At 40.4% G+C, this 20,421-nt stretch overlaps 1 protein-coding gene across 19 annotated transcripts in view; it reads right to left on the bottom strand.

Moving 5' to 3' along the window:
- Positions 1-20,421, bottom strand: part of mycbp2 (MYC binding protein 2) — a 73,173-nt gene that overhangs the window by 44,440 nt on the left and 8,312 nt on the right. For 15 of the 19 annotated variants that reach the window (XM_061053227.1, XM_061053225.1, XM_061053237.1 and 12 more), the window contains exons 3-18: positions 16,539-16,754; positions 14,215-14,368; positions 13,462-13,658; positions 11,924-12,166; positions 10,792-10,863; positions 10,557-10,653; positions 10,387-10,460; positions 8,319-8,457; positions 8,064-8,140; positions 4,752-4,956; positions 4,461-4,625; positions 4,138-4,296; positions 3,685-3,889; positions 2,392-2,537; positions 1,790-1,900; positions 1,373-1,477 (exon numbers count right to left, since the gene is read on the bottom strand). In XM_061053227.1, the coding sequence (XP_060909210.1) occupies positions 1,373-1,477; positions 1,790-1,900; positions 2,392-2,537; positions 3,685-3,889; positions 4,138-4,296; positions 4,461-4,625; positions 4,752-4,956; positions 8,064-8,140; positions 8,319-8,457; positions 10,387-10,460; positions 10,557-10,653; positions 10,792-10,863; positions 11,924-12,166; positions 13,462-13,658; positions 14,215-14,368; positions 16,539-16,754 (2,365 nt within the window). The remainder of the gene's footprint in view (positions 1-1,372; positions 1,478-1,789; positions 1,901-2,391; positions 2,538-3,684; positions 3,890-4,137; positions 4,297-4,460; positions 4,626-4,751; positions 4,957-8,063; positions 8,141-8,318; positions 8,458-10,386; positions 10,461-10,556; positions 10,654-10,791; positions 10,864-11,923; positions 12,167-13,461; positions 13,659-14,214; positions 14,369-16,538; positions 16,755-20,421) is intronic. The other 4 variants (XM_061053220.1, XM_061053235.1, XM_061053228.1 and 1 more) reach the window with 3 other exon arrangements.

The raw sequence follows: 20,421 nt of genomic DNA on the forward strand, positions 1-20,421 counted from the left end.
TGGAAAAAGGTTCAACAAACAAGGCTTGTCATGGTTCATCTGAGGTGGCTGCTGGTAACGTCAATACGGTGACAAGCAATGACAAGCCGGCTGAGAACAACGACAATAGATCAAATGTTGCCTCGGCATCCACCAGAGCACGCATAGTATAAATATGTATGTGACGATGATAACTGTTATCAATGACCTACCAGAGTATTTCACATACCAGGAATACAAACTGGAGTTTCTGAGGACACCCAACAATAAACAACAAACCACTGCCATGGAAAAACAAAAGCTGATATGCTTTTGTTTTGTTTGGAGTGGAGTCCTTTGTTACACAAGTTTAAAAAAAAGTGCTCCATTAATAAAGATTGTTGTTGTTTTTACAGGAAATGTGAACAGATACGGCCTCATCTGTAATGTAAGATTATTCACTGTGAGAAAAGTCAACAGGAGTCACTTCAAGAAGATGTTGTTTTTAATGTTCTCAGTCGTCTTTGTGTGTTAAGTAAGAAAGAAAAGAGGGATTTGTTTTTTGCCACAACCACAATGTGTTATTCTGTAATCAAACTCTAGGGGGCCTGACATTGACTTTTCCCGATTAAAAAAACATTTACAACATCTACATGTCAGTAGTTGGACATGTGTCAATTTCTTCTTTTTTGACAGCGGTCATGTGTAATTGCTTATCTAATGAACGAGTGTAGAACATATTTGACTGCCGTGCCAAGTTCAGAGAGATCTGAAGGTTTGTGAGGTTTGTTCGGGTAACGTGCTCCACATCTAAATCATGTACCGGTATTTAAAAGAACAAGAACAATCCTGTTTTTTTTAATTTTTCTTCCGTCATATTTATCAGTTTCTCTCTATCTCTCTGGTGCTGTTGATCTGTTTGTTATGCAGCCGTCGTCTGAACAAAGGGACAAATCAGCTGTTTAGGGAGTGATGGTAAATCCAGTTAGACAAGGACAATCGATTTCTTTTTAGGTGTTTATAACAGCAGGGGATAGAGCAGGCATACTTTCTGAGGATTAGAAATGAAACAGTGCAACAAACCGCATCGATTTTGTAACTCAGTCTTCTCCTATGTTAATCTAATTAATAAAACGTTATGATAATGAGAGTCAGAGAGGAACCAGCCTGTTCCGATCGGTCTTTATAACCGGTCTTAAGACTTCACAGACATTCTCCCCTGTGAGTCACTGTGATTGCATCCTGCCATCAGGCTTCATTGTGTGTTGTTTGTTACTATGAGACCAGGTGTAAAAAAATACAAGAGTCCTGCCGTCAAGAGAGTGAGAGAGAAGGTGGGCGGGACAGCCAGATTTTTGGAGATGAGGCAAAGTGGGTGTCTCTGCACCCGTTGAGTTAGTGAAAACCGTAGTACCTTTGTGCTTGTCCCGTTTATGCCTTAGTGCCTGAAGGGGTCTTATTCTGGCTAGGGCCTGCTCACGCTGGTTCATAAAAATGGGACCAGGAAAAAGAAGGGGGCCTGGGGGAGAAAGAAACTTTCACATGCATGCACAATGCTCACACATGGGAGAGAACACATGAATATACTACACCACAAGAACACACTCACACACTGAAAAAAAAATTATAAAAAAAGACACAAGCAAGGGGGATGTCACCAAGGCACAACACCCGAGCTCACACAGGGATTGCCATACTGTGTGCAGTTTCACCCGAAATCATTAACCTCCACCCGCACCAATTAATATTACTATTACTTCATTAAATCAAAAAAACAAAACACACGGGGTTTCCCATACATAGTATCGTCCTGCTTATGTCTGATCCATACCTCTGCCCTCCTCCAGCCTGTGCCGGCGGTTGATCCTCTGCCGTTTCTCCTCCTGACGGATCTGAATGTGCTCCTCGATGTTCACGCCTGGAGGGGGAGGGACAGGCACAGCTGAAAACAAAAAAGGCCCCCCATGTACAGGCAGCCCAGACAGGATGCAGGAGGGAAGGAGGGCAGGGAAGACGGAGCAGAGCAAAACAAGACACACATCAATGAATGATGGAGAGATGTGATGGAGAAGCAGTGACTCTGCACAACACGAGATTTAAAAAAAAAAAAGGACGAGCGGCGACAAGAATGCACAAAAATACTGGCTCCAAGCAAATGCAACAAATAAGCAGCAGAAGAAAATGTAGCTTGCATACGACCCTGCTGAAAACATCCCGTTATTGTTTTTTAATTCTGATAAATTTGTAAAAGGATCCAAAATACTGCAAACTGAAATGTCACATGAGACATTATCATGCGTATGATTTTTTTTTTTTACTTTAAGTTGAATGTAAATCATGTGAATGATGATAAAAGGGGAGTTGTGAATTGTATATGAATGACAGAGCAAAGCAAAGGGGAGTGTAAAATACATATTCTGTTGATGGGCATACCTAGCAGCAGGTCCAGTGGTATCATCTCCTTCACAGCGTCGAAGATGCCTCTCTGTCTGGCTTCCTGACCGTCCAGCTCCCTGGCACACGCTTTGCAGCAGCCACACGCTGAACAGCCGGACTCTCCAGAGCCACAGCCGCAGATCCTGTTTGACAAATACATACAAAGAGGAAAGGAATATTAATATTAAAGAACGATTGATTCAAAACTATTTATTAAAATGTCAACATTTATTTTGTTTTTGTTCGTCCCATTACTTCCTAGCGAATCTGTCTTTTTTGACTAATTACATTCCAAAAAAAAGAGAAGTCTTAAAATAGCCAGAGCAGTCATTTTGATTTATTACACAGAATTTGCATTTAACTCTATTAATCAATTTAAAATGTAAGATCACATGGATTTTTTTTTTAAGATTTATCTTTGGGCTTTTTGGGCTTCTATTGAAGAGATAGGACAGTGGATAGAGTCGAAAATCAGGGAGAGAGAGGGACAGAGTGGGGATTAACATGAGGGGAAAGGAGTTACAGGTCAGATTTGAACCTCGGCCGCCCGCTTAAAAGGACAAAAGCCTCCATACATGTGGTGCGCTAACCACTGCTACCTGCATCCAGATCACATGGAACTCTAATGTAAGGATGGGTAAAGCAATAAACCTAACAAAGGGTTCAAATGAAAAAAAACATCAACAAACAAAACCAGATCAAATAACAACATGGATATTATTTCATTTCATTCTTCCTCACCTCATTAAAACATCACCAATATGTGTTTTAATATAGTATCTACCTTCATGGATATATAAACGAAATATACCCCAAAATGCTCCCAACAGTTCTCAAGAAAAACAAAACAACAATAAAAAAAAGATAACTTAGAGATGTATTTGTTTACAGGAGAAAAAAATGTATGAAATTATAATCTAAACATTCTTTTTAAGAATTATTTTTGGGTTTTTTTATGCATTTATTGAGGGACAGGACAGTGGATAGCATCAGAAATCAGGGAGAGAGAGAGAATGGGGAATGACGAGGCAAAGGAACTCAAACCTGGGCAGTCTGCTTTTTGAGGACTAGTCTCTATACATGCAGGGCAAGAACTAACCACTAGGCCACCAGCGCCCCAAAAGCATCATTCTTAAATGTGAAATGTCCATTAATCTCCTCTAATAATGGTTGGTAGAGAAAACAGGGCTTAGGCTGTTTTAGGGGTTACTTTTCTTCTTGGTTCTTGTAAACACAGGTGCTTTTCAAATAACCATCTGTTCCCATTCCCCCATTTTAGTCTCTTCTTACCCTCCAGGCACTCTGTCTGGCCGTCCACTGCTGACACAGCTGGCACCGTAGCCTGTGCAGTCTCCACACACTGTGCACACCATGCACTGGTCCAGCTTCCACTTGTGCATGCCTGGCTGACACATCATGCTCTTCTCTTCTTTCTCCTCCAGCTCGTCCTCCAGGTCCTCATCCATGGCTGTGGCCATGCTCTCCACACCAAAGGCTTCACAGAAACAAAAGACCCGTTTCAACAAAATACAAAGACATAATATAAACAAGGTTGTTGTCTGCCTATGTCTTTGCTCAACTTTATTTATATGGCACCTTTCATACATAAAAGCATGCAACCCAAAAGTGCTTCACAGAGGAACAACACAAAAAAAGACTTGAACAAGGAAGAAGACGGGAATTCATCTTAAAGAAAAAGTAAAATAATAAAGATAAATAAAATAAATAATCGTCTCTGCTTACCTTTCCCTGCCTGGCTCATGGCTCCCGTGTCTCTGCCACACTGGCCCTTGTTGTTCACTCCAAACGTCCACACTTCACCGCTCTTGGTCAGAACGCACGTATGGGCCTTACCCATAGCGACCTGAGTTACAAAGTGACCTTTGAGGTCTGTCACCTGGCCTGTAGACAAACAACAAGGGAGAGTGATTAAAGTGGGGAAAAAAACAGAGAATGATTTCTAAATAAAGACATGTTTATTTTTTATAAGTGTTTACTCTTTATGAAAGAAATGTAAAAACAAAGGATTGGAAAAATCTAAAAAAAAGTAGTCCCAGTCCACTCACAGGTGCTGTCGCTGTAAATTGCATCTTTTCCAAACATGTACAGCTCTCCATCCTTGGTGACGATGCTGCTGCTTCCGTTGTTACATGCAGTGTACACCGCTGTCTTTGTCTCTAATTTGATCATCTTCTTGGGCTTGTATGGCTTGGGCTGTCTCCGACTTTTAGCTGCAAAGGTTAAAAAAAGACATATTTAGGAATCTCAGCTGAGATGGCTTTAACAGCGAGTTAGACAAAAGATAGATTTAATTAGTTGTTTTAATTTTTTTTACAGATGATTTGAAATAAGCTTACTGGACTCTCCATCCTCTCCCTTGCTGGCAGAGCCCGTGAAGAACACACTTCCGTCTTCGGCCACGAGCAGTGCGTGAGACCCATCATGGCCCACTGAGAACTGAGCAATCTTGGGGGACTTTGTTACGGGCAATTCCACCCACTTCCCTGCAGAAGGGCCTCCCTGCTTTATGCCCAGGCTCTGGTACTTTCCTGTGTAGTAGATCTGGGGGGGGGGGGGGGTATAAAGAAAAAACACAGTTTTCTCATGAGCACTCTATGGCAGTGATTCTCTTATCTCTATCTACAGATTCTCTCCGTCAGATGATAGCCGATGGTTTCCAGGATTTGGTGACTCTTCTCTCTCTCAGGGTTCTTTGACGAACTGTAGGAGGTTCTATTTTCAAAAGGTTGACTTAAAAAATATCAGCCCAATGGAGGCTGACAACATGGCGTAATGGGACAATTCTATCTGTGATTTTTTTTCTTCTATGTATTATTTATTTACCTTTTATAAATGTCTGGCTATGTACAATGTTTATGTGTGTGTGTCTGGTTTCTGGGGGTTTTGCTTTTGTTTTTTCCCTTGTTCTGTTGGTCCTTTTTGGGCCTGTGATATAATGTTGAAAATGAAAATCCAGTTTCAGACTGAGGTTTCAAGGCGCGATATTTACACCCCTGTGACGCCTACAATCTGAATGTTCTGGAGATGTACCGTCTTCAGTGGTAGCAACAGGTGTGTTAAAGGGGTGAGAGGGGATCAGCTGAGGTGCTGTGAGTGTCTGTGCATGTCTGACTGTGTGCTTTTCTGCAGGCGGAAATTTTCAAACAATAACAGGAAACAAATGAAGCTCAGAGTATTTTTCAGTTACAAAGTTGTTGTTTAGTCAGTCATGCACAGGTGGCACAGAGGTATACTGTACTTCTTTATGAAGACTTTTACTAAATATCTTTTGTACTGGTCGGGTAGAACTCGGCTTACAAACAGTATTTCAAAGGGTGCGCATTATTCAAAAATATTCAAATTGTTTCAAATATTCAAACGGCGATGGTTACATGAGGACACATGTGAAGGCTGCTGAACGAGTTGAGAGTGGTTACAACTCTATTAATCCAACATTCAGTCACAAAAGTATTGTATTCAGAGGAAAAAGCAACATGTAAACAAAAAAAATTCAGCGTTAACTCCTTTATGGAATAGCAAATTTGTGACATTTTGACAAGCCCAAGTGACACGTAAAGTTTGTGCATAGCTAAAGGTCAGCTGCTCCTATTTTTACCCAAACAGCCTGTCAGGGTTAAGGTAATCTGTAGATAATGAGAGCGGTGAGATTAGGCCTCTACACAGACACAGAAATGTGCAACAGGACTGCTATCTACAAAAGAAGTACACTGCACCACACCTACAGTACAGAGGCACACAGCCACACCCTACACACACCCAAACAAACCTCATAGTTAGAATTCTCTTCTCTTACTAAAAGAGCCTGCATCAAAATGTGAAGTATCTTCCTTATAGTGGCTGGTTTTACCGATGACAATATCCAAGTAATTCACCCTCATCAGAAGTTAATACTTAGTTCTTGTTTGTGATTCTACATTAACTTTCACCTGCACTGAGCCCTGTTTGGTTTCCTGAAGGTGGATATTTAAAAAAAGAAGAGGTGGAAAGTAATGAATTACATTTACTCCTGTTACTGTAATTGAGTCGTTTTTTTGTGTACTTTTTAAGTCGTTTTTTAACGTCTGTAATTTTACTTTTACTTAAGTAGGTTTTGTTTGAAGTTTTGTACTTCGCTACATTTTAAATCACATCTGTTACCGAGTTAAAAAAAAAAATGCAGGCACTAGGCCTGAATACAAAACAAAAGACGGAAATGACACTTTATACCTCCTTATGGGTTTTAAATGTCGTGTGTCGACTTGTTTTATTTTGTCATTGAAATTTAATTTGTAAAGATTTCCCTTAAATTAAAAGCTAGTTTGAGATTGAAATCCTCTTTTTGCACCGAAGAGATCCGTTTAGTAAAATATAAAACAAGCTACTTTTTACTTTTACTTCAGTACATGTTTAAACTGGTAATTATACTTGTACTTAAGTAAAGTTTCATCAAAGCAACAGTACTTTTAACTTGACTAGAATATTTTTAGTACTCTTTCCATCTCTGTTAAAAAGACCAAAGCCGCTGCTCAGCAGGCTCAAATTCTTTAATCACATCCCGTTAGTTAAGCAGCGACGTAACTTTATAAGCTCATCTATTCATCAACATCAATTAGAAAATGTCAAATAGATGACTGAGTGGAGACAAACACTATTATTACCAACACGCCAGATTAACTCTGCATTAAAGTTGCTGTTTTTTTTTGCCTGAACAACGACTTTCTTATTATTAAAGTAAGACATCCAATATTCTCAGTTTATGACATGTCTACCACTAAAACGATAGCTCTCTATTTATAATTTTCTATTTTCAAATAGAGATTTGAGCTGTACATTGGTCCTTCCTTCTTAATTTTATTGACAGAATATAATTTTAAAACAAAGACTGAAGTGAAATGTACATGATCGAGAAGGATTTGTTTCAATGTTTTAACGACAAAACTTTTGGCTTTATGGATGTCGTTTATTCACACTGAAGCCCCTTATTGTAATATAAAATGTATTTCATGTAAACTGTATGGCAACATTTAGGTAAAGGGGTTATGGTTATTTCAGAAAGAGAAGTTTCAATAACAAGTCAAAATCCTAGATTTTCCATTTTAGGAAATTCTTTTTACATGGATTACTTTAACACATTTTACTCATTGAGTTATATCAGTGTTTCATAAACTATCCATATCATAATATTACGTACGGTATTTCTCAATGCTTAATCTTCGCCCGAAACTGTTCAAATAAAAGTTATATTTCCGAAAATAGTCAATAGTCAATAGTCAAAAGCTTCCTGAAAAATGTTTGAAAAGGAGAAAAAAAATCGGCATTCATAAAAAAAATAATTTAGTTTGAGAGTGAAGGGCCAACAAATATTTCCAAAACTAGAAAACAATGTCCTATTGTTATGCTCGAATACAGTCTGATCCCCGAGCAATCGGACTAAATGTAACTAAATACAGATGTTGTGAGCTACGAGTATGACGATTTTGTATAATTGTGGATTCATGTGGTCGGTAAGCAATAAGGGGAAAACTCATGAAGGGAAAACTCATGTGACCCAACCTCTGGGGCGGGGGGGTCATAAGTATCAGGTCTGTCATGAGCAATTTCAAGCTGTTAAAACTTTCCAATCTCTTAAACATTTGAGGCACACCACCGAAGAAGAGCTTCACTTTTACCTTTCCCGAGGCAGTTTTCATCAAAGCAAACTCCCTGCCCGCTCCAAGCAATGCTGCCTCTTCATCAAAGCCTGTGCCTGGAAGAACAAAATACTGTTTAGAGCCAAATATATAACAAAAACATAAATAAGGTCAGCGTGTATGCCTTTTTGTACTGCACAATTTCCAACACCTTGTACACACGTATTATGAATTGCATGACGCGCATATGAAAGTAGCTCTGATATAGTTATGAGTATGTTTTGATTCACTTACTGATGATGTGCAGATCCTTCTCGAGGTCAAAGAGAGAGATGCCGCAGGCGTGCAGACATTTCCTTGCCAGCTTCAGCTGCAGTTCCTGCTGCAGGGCCGGGTCTGAGCTCATGGTGTAGATCCGCACCACGAAACCATCCTGAAAGAGTCAGAGCCAACAGGAGGAAAACTCTGCTTAGTTTCATGACTCAGCTTTTCTTTCTTTTTTTTTACAGCGGTAGTCCATTAACAGCGTTAGGAGACAAGTTGCCAGTGATTCAATGTGAACATTTCTCTGCTTCACCTGATTGAAAGAGTCAATTAAAATGAATACATCTGCAGAATTCACTCATTCGAATGCACACTCAACAGTGAGTGTGAGATGGAAATCTATATTCAGAGTACGGACATGATCGATTCCAAGGCAGTACAATAAACAAATTTGGAAATTGTTAAATTATGTCAAAATAATTCCTGTTAAGTATCACTAGGGACACAATGTTTGGATATTAGCGGCTACAAGAGCATGTGTGTTGACGTTCACTGGGGAATGGGGTTCAATTTAATAGAAATGTGCCTCATATATCCTAATGTGCTGGATGAAGTTTGGATTAACACAAGGATTATACTTTATAGATGGATAAGTCTATCAACTGTAGCTGCGGTGTGTTTGTGTCAATCCACTGGGAGCGTGGCAGTGGCTTTAAAATCCGTGCATCCAGATGTGCAATCTCAGCAGAGCAACTTTCAACACCCGCAGTGTTAAGTGTTAAAAGCATATCCATTCATCTCAACGCGCCACGAAGGGTGTGACGACCAACATGCACAAGTCACACACTTTGACTCGAAAGCTGTGCACTTAACAGATGACACAACGGGCAGAAATGTGGGTTAGTCAGACTGCAGGGGATGTGGCTGAAATTGGTAATATACAAGAGAGGAACGGAGAAAAGTGCGGACCACAGTGAGGACATAATTAGGAGACGTGCGGCGATGGATGAAAGGCAGCGCGGGGACGGTTTGGAAATGAAGACAGACTCATCTGTTGAGCTTTGAGTCCTGCAGAGAGGAGCACATGTGCCACTCAAATAAAAAAAAAACCCTTTGACTATCTTCTTGACCACCAATGATTTACCTACACAACCCTCATCCTCTTCTTCCTGCTCCTGAAACATTTCATTATGTCTCTCGTGTTTACTTCTCTGAATCATTCAGTGATATTTTTGGGTTTGTTTGCATTTTCTCAATGCTTCATTATGATGCATGCAGATTCTGAGAACTCCCCCGACGCAGTGTCCCACCCCCTTGATTAGCCTTGAAACTGCTAAGAAGGAAAGCTAGCCGCACTGGCAGATATATAGATTTCACATCCTCCCCCCCCCCCACTCACATTACAGAGTGCTTATGCAGATAGCTGCTTGAGAGATTAAGCTCTCTGGAGAATACCCACATCTGGTGCCACTGCCACGCCCATACATACACACGCACACACACGCACACACGCACACATAACGCACTCCCACATATAAACTCAGACACCCACAACACCCCCCCCCCTCTGTGTCACAGCTGGTGATCAGCTGAGGGCCTGTCAGAGTGAGGCTGGGGGGCCTCAGACAGCAGTGACAGATAATTCACAAGGGCATCACAAGAGGGACAAGTACCCTCAATTTAAATTAGAAGAGATTTGTTTGTCATGTGGGGAACAAAGCATACCAAAAAAAAAAAAAAAAAGGGGTCGTTAAAGGGGCACATTGGTGCAAAGTAGAGAATAAAAACAATAAAATAAAACACATTTCAACATGCAAAAAGAGCAGAGGATCAAAACACATATCTTCTGATTAGCAGACAGCCACACTGTCCTGCAGAGAGACATAGAGCCATGTACAGTGTGTCTCATGTCTCCATATTCTCTCTGACAAGTCCTTTTGTTTTTTTGCATTTTGCGGATTTTAGTGTTTTCAAATCCCGTTTAAGCATTAGTAATCTGGACAGTCTAATCTCCATTATCAATTGTATTATTTTGAAGAGCCAAAGATAGACTCTACATGTTTTTTTTTTTATCATGCAGCAGAAATGGTAAACTCACATCTTTGCAGGCTGCGATCTGGTTGATGTACTCTCCGTCAGTGAAGACGATGTTCTGTCCGTCTGCATGTTGACCTGCAAAAGGCAGCAAAGCGACAGTGAATACCAGAACTATTTTATTACGTGGGATTAAGATGTTTTAACTCCCGTGAGGTTGTTTTTTTTATTCACCTGGCATGGTGACAGTGCCCTCGTGCTCCAGAGTCTCCGGGTTGATCTTGAGGGCCGACATCGTGTGGTTGCATGTGTCCCGATACAACAAAAACCCCTGAAACCCACAAACACTGCTGATGATATACAATTTATAAACCTTACACTTAGAGATGCAGTTGACATTGATTAAGATCACACTGACGTTAAACAAGCGAATTCATTTGAACATCTTTCTGAAGGCTGTGCGACATACCTGAGCGAAGCCCAGCCATGACCTCTTCTCTTTTCTGTTCCTGATGCGAGACGTGGAGTTGTACACGTGGCCCTGTAAAGCAATCATAAGATATGTGCTACCACCAACAAACACTTACAATTACTGTTGACATTTCTACACTCTATGTAACAAATATAAAAGTTATTAAAATCTCCAAAGCAAAACATAAATACTAGCGAAGCTCTCTGCTGCTAACATGAAAGTACTTCTGCTAGCTGCCTATCGCAAACCAAGAGATACTGTAAATGGTGCCTTTATGGGTCAACTCTAATTTGTGCACCAATTCAGGGTTAAACCAATTTCATACCTAAGTATAAAAATACAGGAACATCTGTCTCTGTCATTAAAAGTCACATATTATGCAATATCCACTTTAACATGTTTTTCTAACTCTAATACTGTATGTGTCCCTAGTCTGTCTACAAACCCCTTAATTATGAGAAAAGTCCATCCTCTCCATCTTTTCCCTGCTCCACTTTTCAGAAAATGTGTGCTCAAACAGGCCGTTTGGAGATTTTCCCCTCATGACTTAACAAAGGGCAGTAACCCCTCCCCCAGGTGGGTGACACTCCCACAGCTAGGTGTTTGTTCTGCCCTCTGAGTCTGCCTTTACACCACTAACAATAGCGCATGGTGCAAGAAAGCCAGAGCCACCCGCCCGTCCAGAGAGGGGGCGTGGTCAGACACAGCTCATTTACATATTTAAAGCTACAGACACAGAAACAGCCTGTTCTGAGCAGGGCTGAAATAGAGGGGTTTATAGGCATGATCAAATACAGGATCAGAGCGGATTTAAAACAAAAAAACTTCACACATTTTTGGGTGAGCTCTGAGGCTTATTTCAACTGGTTGAAAAGGAGGAGAATATGTGACCTTTGAATACATTAGTCGGAATCAAATCCTGTGACAAGCTTGGAGAATTTCTGTATAATAAACCCATTCTTCAAGATTATGGTCTGGTTAGCTATTTTTGTCCATGTGTAGGCACCAGTACTAAAATTACCTGTTAAAAACTCCTCATATTCTGATAATATGTCTGAGAAACTTTAAATCAACAAACTTCAACATATGTGCTTAACAATGACCACATGAAGCTTCGAGCGCTACACACCCTGACAGTGCCGCTGTATCCCGAGCCCACTTTGTAGAGTCCGTCCTTGCAGAGCAGATACAGGAAGGAACCATCGGTCTGCAGAAGACAGCGCTCATCGTCATCAATGGACACTTCTTTCAGGACCCACTTGTTCATCAGGGCTGCGCGTTTGATGCCATTCCCAAACCAGTCCTGGATTTGAATCTTTCCAACCAGGACAGCCTGCACGCTCCTCTGGAGTGCATTCAGGATGGTTGGCACCTGGTGAGATTTAAGGAAAGAACAAGGATGCTGGGTGAAGACAGCAGGATTGCAAAACTCTTATGCAACACATTTTGGTGTATTTTGTTAAGTATACAATGTACCAGGTGGGAGATGAGCTGTGAGCATCACTGCTGCTTACTGAGTCAGATTCTCATTTTAGTACCTGACCCTGCAGTTACTATAACTGATTATTTCCCCTCTTCATATTCTGCATGAATGCCTTTTCACACACTGGGGTTCCCCCCCCCCCCCAAAAAAAAAAAAAAGTTGTTAGTCCCTGCACACATTTTCAAATAATTTCCGTGGCATGGTACAACACACACACACACACACACACACACACAGCTGATCTCAGTTCACACACTCACAAAACTACACACACACAGGCTCGCACATCGCGTAAGCCCACGCTTCCCGCCAGCCTGCCTGCTTCAGCGGTGACTCACAGTTCAGTCAATGTCTACAATATCAGGAAGAAGAAAAACACACAGTCCTATACATGTGTGAGGCCATAAAGTCTCACTGCAGTACCACTACAGTTCAGTGGGTTTTTTTCTGTATGCAGGTAAAGGGGAAAGGTATATTCTCAAAAATAAACATGTTTTTTTTAAAGAGGGGTTTAATAATGAGCAGAAGCAATGACAAGAAATAAAGAGAAAGAGACGGGGAGAGAGGACAAGATAGATATTGAATCAAACAGAAGGCCAGCTAATTAGTGTATAAAATGCAGGAAAGGTAACCCAATCAAACAGGAGAATCAGAAAAATTTAATTTGTGTTGTCCAGACACCGCCCTGAATCTCCCTGCTGAAGGGAAATGTTTGGAGGATCCATAGATCATGTTATGTTTAAAAAAAAAAGAACTTCAGTGCTCATTTTTTCTCGTCTTAACGATTAATAATATTAATATCCGTAGTTATAACAGTGGGTAATGGATACAAATGTCTTTTTTGGATGGAAAACTTGATTAAAAACATAAATGTGTGTGTAAATATTATGTCATTCCAGCTTGTGCTTTAACAAATAGAACTATCATGATCACCTGGAATTTAAATTCAAAGAGAGAGGCCTTTAAAAATGAAATGTTGAACGAATGTGCTCGTATCTGATTATCAATAGTTACTTGTGCCAGGAAAGCAAAGTGTAACAAAATAATACCAGTGCCAAGAACATTTAGGAATGACTAACTTGTATTTTAAATGCCAGATGCAGCAACAAAAAAAAAAAAGGACATTGCAATTGGGTGTTTTACTGGACAGTTTCCAGTGTAATTGCTCACAATGAGTAAATTACCTGTATCGTCTGGCAGGCATGGCTGCCGTTGTTGGTGAGGATGGCAGAGACCGCCTGCAGGATTTTGCCGGTGTCTCCCCAGGCCACCACCAGACTGAAGAGGCAGGCGCAGGACAAAGCGGTGATGGCCTGTCCTGTCGGGTCATTGGGCCCCGTGCTCCGAACCGTGGTCTCCAACAACAACTGGAATAGAGACTCTGAGGAGGCACACAAGTGGATGACGGGTTAGATATATGTGAATACAGAAAGATGGGATTGTTGTGTAAGAGAAACAAAAGTGCAAGACATCTTAGTAATTAACTACAGCATTGAAAAGATCATTAGGAACAGCAATCAACATACAGATCCTTGAGCTGTTAAAGCAGGGTTTCCCACACAAGCAGCCCAGGTACATTCACCAACACCTAAGTAACCAGGCTGAACTTTTTTACTATCCATATACCATCACCATCTACGATCAATATTCTAGTTGACTAACTGCACTCCCTTTCTATCAGTTGAGTACGTGTTGCAAGTTAAGTAACGCCTGTGTGCTCTGCAGGTGATCATAGAGAGAGAGAGAGAGAGAGAGAGAGAGAGTGTGTGTGTGTGTGTGTGCATGAGTATTTCAGGGAAGCAGGATGAGCAAATTAATGTTGTCTGTGAACAAATAATAAAATGCGTTAGAGATTAAAGTCGACCTAACTTGATTGTAATAGATTACACACCTGCGCATTCTAATCTTCTATGGTGCAAATGCATGCACAGCCTTACCTAGCACATCAGGGGGCTCAGTCTGGAAGCCCTCAGGCTGTTGTCCCTGCAGCATGTCCAACAAGGCCTGCAGGCTCCGCAGGCACAGCGAAGGGTGAGAGAACCGGGTCTCTTTAATCAGCTCAAATACCCCACAAAGGCCAATGCCAATGATCTGCACACACAGAGAAAGAAGCACACGTCAATGAGCTCATGAACATCGCGCCACACAGGCTGCGGTTGCCACTTCTATCAGCAATTTAAGTGGGAACGTACTGACATTGAGGCACAGAATTGATAAACTGAAGGTTAAGGTGCACTTCACAACATGGCCTCGTCTCTCTACAGTTAGAAAACCTACATTTAGCCCACAGTGTGTAGAGACACTACTGCTGACTTCAACATCCACCACTAACATTGAGTCTAATCACAGACCCACTTGAGTGGAGAAGGGAGGCAGGCAGAGGAGTTTGGCCTAGAAAAGAGGTCGTGTTTTCTATCTTTTAGAAGATTGTAAGCGAATCAAATTATGCCCCGACGGTCCTTCCTTACTCAGCTACGCATCAGAGTTTCAAAACAAATGTACACTAGACCAGACGAACAATGGATAACACAAAAGCAGATAGAGAAGAAGAAAATAAGACATGCACAATTAAGTACTAAAAATGATTTGAATTGGATCAAATAGATATTAAGTAGATATTTATGTGTATTAGATTATTAATACAGACATAACAGCCAATGTGAGTATTATATGTTAAAATACACACAAAAACAGACAACGAGACAAACGAGCCTAACATCATTAGAGACATTCTCTAATGATGCTCGGCTCGAAAGAAACTGTTACAAGGCCTAAACATGCCTAAAATATTACATCAAACATTTACGTAAATAGTCTTAAAAAGGAGATACTTATAGTCTTTCCACTTAACCATGATGATTGTATACTGAAAAAAAACCCATTGAGAAGTGGATGTGTTCTCTTCACTTTGTCCCATTCACTAGTTTATAAACAGAAAAATCCTGCAGATCTGTTCAACTCCGTCATTACATTTTGAAAAAGAGTCTTTTGCTATATTTTTACACTACTGTATATGTAAGACAGATTGTATTTTTTATATACATTTCTTAACATTTTCATTAGTTCTTTTGACTAACTTTATCTTTCAATCTTTTCTTGCAATGCATCATACCACAGAAACTTCTCTTCTGTGTAAAACTTTTTCCATGAATGGGATTCAGATTTTGAATCTATATGCCTCTTTTTTTAAGGTTATTTTGGGGGCTTTTTATGCCTTTATTAGAGAGACAGGACAATGGATAGAGTTAGAAACCAGGGAGAGAGAGAGTGGGTAAATGACATGCGGGAAAGGGAGTCACAGGTCGGATTCAAACTTGGGCCTCCCGCTTGGAGGACTAAAGCCTCCGTACATGGGGGTGGGCACAAACTAACCACTATCCACTATCGTGAAAAACAAGCTTAAATCAACATGCAGTTCTCTAAACACACATGTAAGTCTCAAACACACATTACTGTTCAATAACTCTCAGTGATGTCGTACTGTAACAGGGGTTGCGCCGTTGTCATGAGCCTTTTTAAAAAAAAGGCAACCCAGACTGTATGAGAGAAAAGTAGGGCATAATTCATGTATTCTAAAGATATCTCTGGAGCCTAATCCTTAACTACATTGTACAATTCATGCTCAGCTCATTTTTAGGTGCCTCTGCTGCTTCACTTCAAATTATCATGGAACTGTAAGGTAGCAGCCTTTTTGGAAAGACAGCAAACAGACATATCTTTATCCCTTAATTCTGCTATTATGTCATAGAAACCACAATAATCCTTTTGGAAATTGACTCTTATATGCTTCGGTGTTGTATCTGTCTGTTGCAAATGGCTCTCTAGTTCCCTCAGTCTTCTGTCTTATTTAATCATGCATTTAAGGAACACCTTCCTTTTGAATAGGGGAAACTTAATGTAACAGGTAAGTGTTCATAACGCAAATAAGAGCATGCATTGCATACTATTATATTTTGTCTCCAGGTGCAATAAAAAGGTTCATTTTTAATCAAAGCTGTTATGGAGTAGAAAAGATAAAGCAGCAGGCTCACAGAGAGGAGGGAGTAAGGGAATTAAAGCAGAGGCTGTAATCCTGTGTGGGGGTTTCAAACCTCTTGTAAAGTGACACCAATTATCACAACAACAAAAAAAAAAAAGGATGAGTCCTATACACCAGCACAGGATGATAAAGGATTCTTGTATCCTCATGTTAGAGGGCACAGGCAGGCTCTCGCCTCGATATCAAGCCCTGCTTCAGCCGCAGAAGCAGCAGAACACCAACCTTTGGCAGCTTCACGGCTGGCTCGCGGTACTCTTCCTCCTCCTCGCTGTCCGAGTCTCCACTCTGCACCGAGCTCCTGGAGGCGAGTGCCAGAGAGGCCTCTCTCTGCTGCCAGTCCAGCACACAGTGCCGCACGTTGCAGTAGACATTGAATGCAGAAGGGTTGCTGTGCAGCTTGATGTCCGGCACGAAGAGGGCTCCATCTAGACTCTCAGACTGCGGAGAAAACCAAAGAGAGAGATTGTCAGTTGGGAGCATCGATTATCATTTGTAAACCACAACGCCATTTATAAACAAAGTTAATTCTTTGAGTGAGTGTTAATGTTAAACCTTGTGTATATACACTAGGGCTATCAGCTAGGGCTGGGAAATATATTGACTTTTTAAGATATATCGATATATTTTCAAACAAGATATAGGGTAAGACAATATCGTTAATATCGATATAGTTTAAGTTGCATTAAAATAACGTTACAGAGGTGTCAGGTCACCTTTTTCTCATCTCACTGATGATGACTGACTGTCTGTCCCTCTTCACCCTGCTCCTCCTCTCTTTTATTGTATTTAAGGAACATTTTTATTTCATAATATTACTTTTTAAATTCACAAACAGGTAGTTTATTTTTCCATGTGTTTTCACTGTAAATAAAATACATATCGATATATATATCGAGTATCGCCATTCAGCTAAACAATATCGAGATGTGAGTTTTGGTCCATATCGCCCAGCCCTACTATCAGCATTAACTTAAGGTCTGAAATTAAAGCATTTTTTTTTCTTTTTTTTCTTTTTAAATCGCGTGTCTCCCTGTAGTCAAAGTGATGGAAAAGAACAACTCTACCGCATCTTTGAACGCCTCGTTTCACTTAAAAACATCTACAAATACTGAGAAAACAAGCAGTGACTGTTAACTAGAGGAGCGTAAATAATGTTTTAATGTGACCTTTCGTGTGGAGCTGATCAGTATTGGACAAAGTTTTTCAGTATTTGTTCATGGTAGCAGCCACTTGGTCTGAACCAAAGCTTTAAAAAAAAAAAAAAAAAAAAAAAGGGACATATTGCTGCATATTGGTTTTGACCTGTGTCATGTCATCACAGCCTTATTTATAACACGTCAAACATTATTATGTATCATGTTCCATTGTTTATGTTTGTATCCAAGGTTGACTTTTCAAACCAGGTGATTCAAAATTCAATTTCTAGTTCTTCAGACACATTTTCAACCCAGAGCTGCTGCAAGAGAAAGAGAAAGAGAGCAGTCGGGTCGTGAGCAGATTCTGACGTCCTTTTAGCGTCTCATAATGCGTTTTTGTCGGTTACAAACAGAGAGCCAAGGAGTGACACTGTCTCAATTGCACAAATACATTGCCCGACTTCGGTTCCGATACGTTGCCATTGTATTTGTGCAATTAAGACGGTGTGCAGGAGTCAGCTCGCAATATTATGTTATTAAAAGCCATGAATTATTACTCAGCAGCGGATGCCTAGGACTTCTATTTTTGTTGCTCTGTTATCAAAGCAGATATAAATATGGTTTAATATTAACTGACCTGCATCATGACAACCCTAGTTGTGTAACTGAAATGCTCATTAGTAATTCAGTTCCTTAAGAAGAAACAAATATCAAAGTACACCCACTACTGGTATGCCTAACCAACACATTCAACAAACACAAGTTGGGTAACGTCTCCCTCACAGTAAAAGTCACACATGAGAACTCCTCTGAGTTTTAGGCTCCAAGTATAATTCCAAGGACTGTACATTTTTTCACTTGAAACAAATGATATAACAACAATATGTCATGACTCGTGAGTGTAAAAGTCTGTTGACAGTTCGTCTTTCCACCGTCGGTTCCGTCATTGTCCTCGTGTCAGTGAGAAACTTGTGACATGAAATGACTCCTCCTTCAGCGTTGACTCCTGAGGAGGCTCCCTTTTGTACACACACACACTGGGCTTGGCAAGGGTTTTACCAGCTCAACCCGGCTATCAGAGTTACAAAATGGCTTACTTAACATTTTTACATAACCGGTGCAGAGAGAGATTTGAGTTGTGTTCAATGTGAAGTCAGAGAATTCAAATAGTCCTTAAGTCAAAAACAGAAAACGACTACAGTAGAACATTTTCAAGACAAAAGGAAGTCTAATGTAGACTGATCGATTTCATTTTAGGGGTTTTGTTGTTGTATTGTATTGCCTTAAACAAGGACAAGATATTATACTGAGTCTGCACTCGGAATCCAACAATTATCAATTTCATATTGAACCATTCGGTGCGGGATCCAGAGTTCGATACACACTTGTGAAATGCGGTATTGCGGTTTTGCGTACAACCAGCTTCCCTGCATTGTATTTCTCACTGAATTGGCTTCTCTTTGTATGTGCCTGTCAGTCCATATGCTGGGATAAGGAAAACCCATCCCCCTGATGCAACTTTGATACAGGAGGAGTCGTTCAATCAAGAGAGAACTCCAAAAGTTGTATTTACTTATACACCAGATTTTACGGTACTTGATATGCTCACATCGTCTGATATTATCGGCTGGCCGATTAATCGATCCGGCTCTAATAAATAACTGTATTTAAAAATACTGAAATGTCTTCCTATTTGTACAGCGGGTCTACATGGCACTACCTTCATTTCACTGAGACTATAAACCATTCACCAGGAAAGTGTATAAATGAAAAAGTTATTTTGCTTTAAAGTAAAATAAAGAAATAGTTTTGGAATTTAAGAATTGCCCCTTTTTCCTTAACCTCTTGCTGTTCCTGTAAAACTTTGCCCAAAACTCCACAGAATGGGATACCGGAAAACCGTCAGAACTGAACCGAACTGAAAACTGTGACCAAAAAAAAACCAAGGTACGTATTGAACCGTGGGCTGGCTTTATTGTTGCTTCCCTATTCTGCACTAATTGATATAAATGAATAGGACAAGCCAACAGGGACAATTAAAAATAAAATCATTAGAGCAAAGCTTAAGCGTTTACCTCCCAATAATCATTATGATTAGAGAAACAGAATTCCACACAGAAACTTGATAAGCTAACTAATTGATAAGCTTTCTCAATCCTACCAAGCAAAGCATTTTTTTAACTACAGTCCCGAGGCAACCTCTAGAAAACGGTGTTGATCGATTGTAGCTCTCTTGCAGTGTTGCGCTTTGGGCATCCCAATCACAGAGTGGTGATGTCATCTATTTGGGGAGAGAGGTCATTCGTTCTCAGCTCAAACCAGTGGGGAGGTGAGGGATATTAGCTGCTCTCTCATCTAACAGCACTGGACTACGTAGCTCTCCTGGCTTACTGCTTGAGAAGCACTTGTGACAAAGTGCCTGTGCGGCGTTCACAAAAGGAGCACACAGAAAAAGGGCACTTCATACGCCTTCAAAATCTAGAGTTAATAACCCAAACCAAGGAGCAAGGAGGAGAAAATGGGTTTCTTGGGAGATGGCAGTGACACAAAAGGGTGGAGCAGAGACGTAAACACAGCATGTTGGGGCTGATTATCTCAGATGGGGAGCTGATTCAATATTTGGTTGCAGTAAAAAAAAATGAAGTCATACGCTGCTTATGATTTTTTTTTTTCTTCTTCAAATTAAACCTGGTTTTCATGAGGCACCAAAAAGCCTAGCGGTTATGACGCATGCAGGAGGCTACAGTCATCATCACAGCGGCCGTGGGTTCGAATCTGACCTCGGCCCTTTGCTGCATGTCATCCCCCCAACTCTCTCTCTTCAGCTGTCCAATCCAATAAAAGGCAAAATTGGCCAAAAAATATCTTTAAAAAAAATGTTTGTTTGTGCTTCTTGCATTATGGTTCCCTTTTATTTGAAAGTTAATTTTTCATGTCAACTCTATATTACGATTGTGAAATGTATTTTT

This window comes from Labrus mixtus, chromosome 13, assembly GCF_963584025.1.
Source record: "Labrus mixtus chromosome 13, fLabMix1.1, whole genome shotgun sequence".
NCBI lineage: Eukaryota > Metazoa > Chordata > Actinopteri > Labriformes > Labridae > Labrus > Labrus mixtus.